The sequence below is a fragment of the Carya illinoinensis genome, chromosome 9, assembly GCF_018687715.1.
Source record: "Carya illinoinensis cultivar Pawnee chromosome 9, C.illinoinensisPawnee_v1, whole genome shotgun sequence".
NCBI classification, from domain to species: Eukaryota; Viridiplantae; Streptophyta; class Magnoliopsida; order Fagales; family Juglandaceae; genus Carya; species Carya illinoinensis.
In genome coordinates, this window is record NC_056760.1 from 33,394,345 (window position 1) to 33,404,188 (window position 9,844).

The 9,844-nt window shown below is 36.7% G+C and overlaps 1 protein-coding gene across 1 annotated transcript; it reads right to left on the reverse strand.

The window, feature by feature from the left end:
• Positions 1–6,432: 6,432 nt before the first annotated feature.
• Positions 6,433–9,294, reverse strand: LOC122275252 (thylakoid lumenal 15.0 kDa protein 2, chloroplastic). Its single transcript, XM_043084233.1, has 6 exons — positions 9,016–9,294; positions 8,034–8,137; positions 7,656–7,746; positions 7,405–7,473; positions 7,223–7,332; positions 6,433–7,082 (listed from the first exon to the last, which is right to left on the reverse strand). Exons 1-6 carry the CDS (start codon positions 9,200–9,202, stop codon positions 6,990–6,992), a joined length of 654 nt encoding a protein of 217 aa, XP_042940167.1. The 5' UTR covers positions 9,203–9,294; the 3' UTR covers positions 6,433–6,989.
• Between the last annotated feature and the right edge of the window lie 550 nt (positions 9,295–9,844).

Below are 9,844 nucleotides of genomic sequence, written 5' to 3' on the forward strand. Positions count from 1 at the left end.
TGCTTCTCCTGTATCTCTTTTGTGAACTTCCTCGCTTAGAATATGGTCCCGGATATCTTGATACTTCATCTTTGTTTAGCCATAAGAATTGCTAACAGCTGTTCTCATGGCTTCCCAGCTCTTTGGCAATTGAGCTAGAGCAATCAATGCACGTACTTCATCATCAAATTCAATCCCCACTGAAGCTAATTGATTGATGATGGTGTTGAACTCATTCAGATGCTGAATAACTGGAGTTCCTTCTGCCATTCTCAAGTAGAATAGCTTGTACATCAAATGTACTTTATTATTGGCTGATGGCTGCTCGTACATGTCCGATAGAGCTTTCATCAAATCCGCCGTGGTCTTCTCCTTTCCCACATTGTGTGCAACTAATCTTGACAGTGTTAGTCGAATGACTCCCAACACTTGTCTATCAAGGAAACTCCAATCTTCATTGCTCATGTCATCTGGCTTTCTTCCTAGGAGTGGAAGATGTAGTTTCTTCCCATAGAGATAATCCTCTATCTGCATTCTCCAGTAGGCAAAGTCTGTACCGTCAAATTTCTCGATACCAACACCTTTAGCTTCTTCTCCAGCCATAACTTTACAAATGAGTTCAAATTCAAACAAACAAAGATCACCGTTGCGTCCGAAATGATCCAAATAGTTTGTCAGCACTATTTGATCGTCGCGATGGAACTTCAACTGGCGTGATCTAGCCCAAAATGATCTGCAACACGTGGATGGTTCAGATCCAATGTACTGATGCCGAATCTCAAAATTTCGACCGTATGGATGAGTCCGGAATGATCCAAATAGTTGGAAAGCACTATTTGATCGTCGAAATCGGACTCCGAATGGCTTAGATCTAGCCAAAAACAGATCTGAAAAATGGACGGTTCTGATCTGTCTGGCGCGTGAGATACACGCGCTGCACAGTGCGCATGGCAACGCGTGGGCGCGTGTAGAACACGCGCGTACAGTACTGTGGCGCGTGGGGGAGACTGAGGCGCGTGTGACACACGCGTCGAACCTCTCTAGGGCGCGTGGGCGCATGTCCTTCACGCGTCTTCAACCTCTGGCGCGCGTGGGGGTGCGTGGGAGCGTGTGGTGCACGCATCTTCAACCTCCGGAGCGCGTGGGGCGCGTGAGTTGCAGCAGATGCACGCGCCAATCTTCTAGAGGCACGTGTAGCCTCGTCCGACCTCCGTTTTCGATTCCGTTTGCGGCAACGAATTCGTCTCGACGCGAGGAACACCGTGGAGTTGTCAAAAATTGATTTTGAACAACTTGAATTTTCGGACAGCTCGAACCAGTGCTCTGATACCAGTTGTTGGGAGCTGTTCTGACACAGAGACGATTCTAAATAAAGGAGGGACGAAATTTAACGTGGTTCGGCAATTGCCTACGTCCACAGCTACTGTAATTTCACTATAAAATGATTTTTACAGAAATCTCTCTCTCACCCACTTTGATACACTTCTCTGCTACACACACAGCACTCTCTATTTTCTCTGCTCTTTTTTGCTACACACTCCACACACTTAAGCTCTCCTATTTATAGGAGAGCAGATCAGTACGTTGCAGCAATTTGCTGCATGATTCATGGGGAGGTGGGGAGGTGCCTAACAATACAAAGGAGCAAACGGTGCAACGGTGCATTCGGTGTCTTTCGGTGTACTGTTCACTGTTTTTGTCTCCACCTGCAACAAAATGACCTTATTTCTTGTAGTACGTGTGAATCTCATGCATAGTTTGGATCATGTGTAAGACATACGTGCCATTCGTTTGGAATATTCTTCTAGAAGTTGAAGGATCGGCAGATGAGGCATCTTGTGGCGTGGTGCATGAAGGTCATAGGTGACTGAAAAGTAGTAGATCGGCCAATCTCTATGCTATAGTCGAAAAACATGAAAAGAAGTTGGAAAAAATCCACTGGACAGCTTAGGGAAGAACCGAAGAGTTGGAGGAAAGGTGGAGCAACTGATCTGGATGGAGATGGGAGGATCTTTAAGAGATGGGTGGAGGTTTGTGAGAGAGCTTTCGGGACAAGAGAGAATGAGGTTTCTTCTGTTTTTTTCTACCCTTCACATCGGAATGACCAGTTAAAAGGTAAGGTATAAATAGCAAAATTAAAGTTTTTACTGGTATACGGCTTTTGCAATTTTCCAGATACTTAACTCTCGCCTTCATTAAAAAAAAAAAATACTCACTTTCCTTGTTTTGAGCTTTTCCTTCACATCTCAAACATTTACAAGGTGCAGCCTTTTTTCTTTCTTCCCTTTTTCTTTTTAATTATTTTTGAGTATTTAGTCTGCATCATATGCTTGTATAAGTGAACTCTAAGGGCTTCACTGAGAACCTGAGAGGACATGCATCCGCGTGAATGGCCCCAGCCATAGATGCATTTTCCTCTAGTCTCCATGAGTCTATCCTCTATGTGCTTTAAATGGGACCTAGTCTCTTTCATTGTAAGAGTTGGGATTGTTTCTTTCTATATCCTCCAAGCTGGTGCATTTATGTTAGCTTTGTTGTTTTCTTCTAACTAAACTTATCTTTTAATGGAGTACTCCCATGGCTGCTTTCCAGGAAAGGACGTTTGAATAGCACATCAGCAACTTAAAAATGATAGACCAACCAACACCAAGATATTTTAGGAGAGAGCGAAGGAATTGCAGAAGTCCTCATGACCTTTTACGATATGTACGTTTGTCCTTCCAGGTGTTCTTCTGGACCCCATTATTGCAGGTTACGAAAAATAATGCATCAAAGATACAGCTAATTTCGTCTTGAAAAGGGGGTGCAATGAAACTGATAATTTATGAAGTACCACATGCAATGGTCCCACAGTAAAGCTGTCTGGTTAGCAATTTTTCTTATCTGCTGTTGGAGTTTGATACTGGATGCATTATATATACCCACTTTTGCTTGTGGTAGAACCTGGAAAACATCTTCTTGTCTCGGAGTTAAACTGAAACATGGCTAAACCTGGAGATTATAGGGGAAAAAGGAAGGGAAGCAATGGAATTCTAGGCTCCATTATGGGAAAGCTGCACACTAGTATTTCACTCTTAAAAGGAGTGAAACAAGGCTACTTTGTTGTAGTTGCAACTGAAGGCTGGAAACCAAAGAGGTTTGTCATTGAACTGGGTTATCTCAATAATCCCGAGTTTTTGAAGTTGTTAAAACAGGCCGAGGAAGAATTCGGGTTTTCCCAGGAAGGAGCCCTTGCAATTCCTTGTCGACCTGATGATCTGCAGAGAATCATCGGAATGAGGAAGCTATGAAAGAGAGAAGTTGGAAGGATTACATCTTTCACGTTAACTACGTTTATTTGTTCATGTATTTTATATATAGTCTCCTTTGAGCTTTTTCTCTTGTACTTAATTCTGTTACAAGTGTATTCATTGATTTCAGATAATTCAAGTTTAGATAGGAAAATTGTTGGTGAAGAAGAGAGAATAAAACTCAGTAATGGTATCTATTCATGAATTAAAGAACTGGGAGTACGGCTCTTGGTAATATATATGCAATAAACCTGAAACGTACCAAGTCTAATTTAGTAATGGTTGATCAAAATAACAGAGTAATTTAGAGAAATTGAACATGAACAGCCAAATATTCCACTAACACGATGCTGCAACCACATGCATGCAATGGCTCCACACTGACCCTTTGAGAAATTTCTAGGATTTCTCACTCTTAGACACCTAAGGACGGAATATCTCAGTCTGGGCAAAAGATTCTTGATGACAGAAGGCAGAAGAAAGCTGGTGCTGGAGAGTGTCTGACCATAATTTATTGCAGGGTTTTTAGGAGAATGAACAGACGTGCATGTATTTTTCCTTTTTTTTTTTTTTTAAACCCCCGGGAAAGCTTTCCTAAATCAATACTGTTGATTTCTCTCGAGGGAATAGCCATATGCCCACCAAGTAAAACGGCAAATAATGAACATCCTATTAATTACATTATCTATTTCTGCCTTCTGGGATCAAGATGGTAACACAGAGATATGAAATGGTTGGAGGAACTGCAGCAGGTTCACATTGGTGGGGAAGTATATCTTTCATCCATGTGAAGTCAGCTGGCAATTGCAAATGCTATAAGATGGTATATCACAACAGCAACAGAATAATGATAACTAAGCCCGGACCGAGAAATAATCTCAACTCATCGCATCTCATCATTACAATTTTGTCAAATTTATATATAAAATATAATAAATAATTCAACATTTTCAAATATTAAAATAATAATAATATTAAAAAATATATTTTTAATAATATTTTATTTAACTTTCATCTAAAATTATCTCATCTCATCTCAATATCCAAACCGCATCTAAAGCTTGGAAAAAGCACCACACAAGAACAGTCTCATCAAGCTTCTTCCTGGACCCTATCACATATATAATTTTTGAAGCAAGTAGTTTTGCTCACATGTAATCTATTTTTGCATTAAATGGTTATAAACTAAAAAATAATTTGAGAGAATATGAAATTTTAAAAGCCTGGACTTCACTATAAAGTTTAAAAAAACAACTAAGAATAGAATATACTTTAAAACAATTAATAATTTATATCACAAATCATGCGGATGCGCAGCTACTATTGTTAATATCTACCCGAGTATACAACCATGTGTCGAGAGACAATAAAGCATGTTTGGACACTAAGTATCTCATAATTTTCTAAATAGGAGTGAGTACATCTATTTCATTTGATTTTAAGAGATGAGAGAAAAAAAAAATTGAATAAAAATATTATAAAGTTAAAAAATTATTTGAATATTATTTTTTAATATTATTTTTGATTTGAAATTTGTAAAAATCGCATTTAGTTTTGTATTTTTGTTTTGAAGTTTGTAAAAATTGTATTAATTTTCATGTTTAACCAATGATTAGGTAATAATTAGATGAAAATGTTAAAAATTTGAAATTGAAAAGCATTTTATATTTGAGTGATGTTTGAACTTTGAGAATTCTCATGTCGACTTTTAAATTCATGTCGATAAGTGATTTGGCCATAGTTTCACAGTGATTGACTATATAATTTTGGGGAAATGATGCATCCCAACAAAAGCTACCGATTCCTTCTTTTTTTTTTTTATTTAATTGTTAAGAAAGTATTTTTAAATGAATTTGTGAATTTTTTCCTCTTTTTGTTAAATATTTAAAGGGATTTAAAAAATTCTTTAAAAAAAAACAAAAAAACAAAAAATTTGACCCTAGCAGGACTCATAATTTTGACCCATATGATGCGTTCATATTTGAAACTGCTAGTTCTAGAGGATTACTCTCAAAAAGGCAATAAACCTCACATATATGATTTATTGAGAGTTTTGATAATATTTCAGAATTTTGAGAATTTTTATAAATGTACCGTTTAGAATGGAGATAAAATTTTGAATAAATATTTTTGAAAATAATGTTTGTATTTTAGCTCGTGAAAATGGATAAATAAAGTTAAGAAGTTGTTTGAATATAGTTTTTTTTAGAGTATTTTTGTTTTGAAGTTTATATTAATTTTAGTGTTTGGGTAATAATCAGATGAAAATTAGAAATATAAAACTTTTTTAGGTTTATTGTATGTTTGAGAATGAAGTTATGAGAAAAGTTGAAAACGTTGAAAAAAAAGACTGATAAAATATACTTGGGTGCCAAACAAGACCTTAGACTTGAGCATGATACCTCTTGCCGTACAAGATGAACTGAAATGCTCAAACTAAATCAAGCCATCATATATATAACGATTGCTAGTAAATCCGCTTTCAATGGCAATGGCTCCTGCCTTTCTATCTTCTTTGTTTTGCAAGAAAACGAACCTAAAATAGGACTGACTGCTCATACAACAAGCTGTTACCTAACTGTCAGACAACTAGAACAAAAATATACAATAACAGAGTGCCGTACTATATTTGCACTTCACCAATACATTGCATCAATGAATGTTCACACTTAAAACAGTACAAGAAGCAATTGTTCAACTTTAACCTTTGATTGACTACACAATTGTTCAGATATTTGAGACAAAAAAGAGTGGCGTGGTTTTTGGGATGCTAATCATCTAAAGATCAATCGATGCAACAGGTAAAAGAATGTGATAATGGAATGCTTATGATATATAGCAGGTTATTTTCTGCAGATCAGGTAGATGGGGCAGACATATGCATGTGCCCTGTGTTTTGAAAGACCAAAACGAATTGAGAAATTACTGATTCAAAGAGTTAGAACATAGTTTTACACAAATCTATAGATGGAAAACTTTTAGTTTCATATCACCCCAACCTGTCCAAAGTAACAATAACAAAAAACTTTGAATTCTGCATATGAATAAAAACATAAACTAAGATTTATTACGTGGTAGAAGAAATCTAAATCGACGTTATTAAAGCTCGTCGGAAGATGTCAAGAAAATTAAATTTCTAGTTTATGCAGAATAATAATAAATGTGAAATAACATATAGCCCTGTAGTATTTGAAAGCTTAAATATTATAGACATATGGCAGATTAAACAACAGAGTAGTACTTTAAAAAACCGACACACCCTCTTGTTACAACCTACCAGCACCACATATTTTGTTTGGTGGTGTTTGCTACAAATGTACGCTGGCATAAATCTAAGATGTGCCTAAAGTTGAAGCCTGTGATTTTGTCCCTAGCCTCCTTCCAGACAAACTTAGGAGCCGAGGTCTTATCCTCCTTTCAGAATGTTGATGAAAGTACATATTTGCAGTCTAGAACTAGTAGTGTGATTATCTTAAAAACCAGGACACTGCTCAATCTGTGGCCCTCTTCGGAACAGCATCACATGACTCTCTATAAATACATATACTGGCTGTAGTTCCAATAGGACAGAGGAAACAAGCATTCACAATTTTGCTGCCTTTTATGTAATATTACTTAGTATTGACACCTAGCTGTAGAAATCATGAACGCATTCTCATACTTTACAAAATTGTTGATGAGTACAATTGAGAGAACTATCTTTTAGTATCCATTTTGGTACTATTTTACCTCTGAGCAATTATTTGGGCCTACAGGTTCTTTCAAGCAATTAGATATTGCCATTACAGCTGCTTCAATTGATGCATCTTCCCCCTGTGTTAGGCAGAAGGAAACATTAAGTACTATTTTAATAACACCTCGTGTAATCTAAACAAAATTAAACTCAGCCACGAAGAACAAAAGTAATCAACCCTAAGAAAATACAGCGATCCAGGCAATAACTAACAATCTACCTTCTCTTTCCAGTAAAAAATATTTCCATATTTCCCCGCCAATCGGCTCCAAAAACTACGAGGAATGTCCAGATCAATAGACGCCCCAACATTGAAGTTCAATATGTTGCCTGGTCAAATAGACCCATAAACATGAAAATCTATGGGTATTCAGAAGAAGATAGTAACTTTGAATCCTTTACCAAAAGTGGGGTCAGCAACAAAGACAATAGTTCTATCATCCACTTGCCAAAAATCTTTAATCGCCAGCCCTACAAGAATGTTGGTCATGGTAATGATTAGCCCTTTAATATTTTGAATTTTCCCCAGAAAAAATGTTTTCAAATTTAAAAGAAACAAAGCCATTGATTAAATAGAAAAAAACATTAAAAATCAACAAATATATCGATCAAGTAAACCATTTGAGCACCAAAAATAGAAACGTTAAGCATACCTGGTGTTTCGGGGTAATTCTGGGCCAGAACTCTCAACTTGAACCCAGTATCCTTTTCAATATCATCTATCTCTTGAGCCAGTCTTTTCTCCTGCTCACTGACCACAGGGCATCAGCAATTTATCATATATTGCCTTCACAAGATCCAATCACTCAAAAAGGCACCACTCGTAAGTAAATTTATAAACCAGACAATTGCTTGTCTATGTAAGAGTTCAGATGTGTTGATCTTGGAAATAAGATTAATATATTTATTTTAAAAAAAGAAAACCGGAAAAAATGAGGGTACAGAGAGAATGAATGAACTGAATTAGCAAAAAATTTTACAGAAGGCTATAGTACAGACTGAATCAAAGACCAAGAAGAAAGAAACCTGACCTGGCCATCAGACAGGAACCCGGCTACATCAATGACAGGACTAAACTCTTTAGGAAGCAATTCAGGCTTGTTGACCCCAACCTTTGCCTCTGCAACTCCAATTCCTACAAAGATAAAGTTTGGTTTTTTGTCAACTGCGATTTTTCATCTTTCTCCAAACATTTTATTTCTCCTATCTTGAGGCTCAGAACTGTTTGAGTTTCCTAAAAGAGTATAGAATTGCGATGTTGTTTCATTTTCCTTTGTAACGACTCAAGCAAAACCCAAGTCAAATATGGATTTATACTCCAAAATGACTAGTAAATGATACAACTGGAGCCCATTGGAACCATTATAAACCATGAGAATATTACAATAACCTCAGCTTAAGTCCTTGGTGTTCTCAGCAAGCCATTCCATTGTACGTGTTACAGCTCAAGTCTCACACTTGTAACTGGAATTAACTCCGGTAGAATTTATACAATTGGATTCCATATTGCTTGAAGAAGAATTTCTTGCAGTTTTTAATGATCCTAAGGGACGGAAGAGCTATTGCAGTTTCTAATGATTCTAAAGGACTCCAATTGTAATATTAACTAGTTCTTTTAAAGTATAGCCCAGATGTGGCTTGGACCTTCTCCTCGGATCATTACAAATGGTATTAGAGCCAATCTCGAGCCATTAAATGAGGGACTTAACCATTTCACCTATAGTCCCTCAAAAAATTTTCCATTATTTCTCATCCACATCTCATAATGTTAACAATAAAATATGTATCATACCATAAAATGATACATATAATTAACTGCTATGGGCTTTGTCAACCTGCCAATTGCGACTATAAAATGAATGACATACAATGTAGAGACCCAGTTGCAATAAGGTATGTTTATCTTTTAAACCAGAAAAACATGACGCTTGCTGAAATAAAAAAATCCCCTAAGAACATGGTACCTTCAAAAGATAGGCACAAAATAGAAAGAACACAAAAAGAAAAATTCACCTGCAAGGGAGAGACCGACCGTGAGAGCCCCTGAGAGCACGAGATTGAAAGACTTAGACCGAACCCACTTGGTGAGTTTGACCGAGTTTTGAGTCGCGAAGGCTGGTAGAGACAGAGGAGCCGATGCTGCCGTGATAGGGACTCTAAACGCAGGACGCGAGGCAGTAGGAAGACGGAGAGACGCCATTACACTCGCCAGCGACAGAATAGTGATGGCCGATTTGGTGTCAGTGTGGGCTCGCTCTCCAGTCTCCACCAAAATGCACTATGCCTATGAAGTCATCGGACAGCTCACAATAATCCACGTCATTTACTAATTGTCTTTCTTTCCAAACTTTTTAACAGACCAACGGCTGTGGCTGACAATCTTCCACCTCATCTGTAGTCTATCCAATGCGACAGCCGACAGGTAAAGCACGCCGCCAATTCCTCGGTAAGGTATTCGTTATACAAAATTGGAGAACAAAGAAAAATAATTTATAAATAATAATAAAATAATTTTAATTATAATATTTTATTCATTCTCTCACAAAGAAAAGTAGTTATTCTAAGAGAATTGGGATCCTTTTTTGAGTTTTATTTTATTAATATTCTATTTCCTTAGGTTAATTATGAGATTCATATACCAAAAGTTCATTGTGAAATTTGAATTAGATGAATTGTTTCAAATTCACATTAATAATTGAGGTTACAAAAAATGGCAACCCTAAAGGGATATAATTCTCATCGTAAAAGTATTATATCAAAGTTACTATGTTAAATCTTTTTTTTTTTTGTATAGTACATGGAAACACATCTTTATTCCGTATTTTAGACTTTAGTTCTGTGG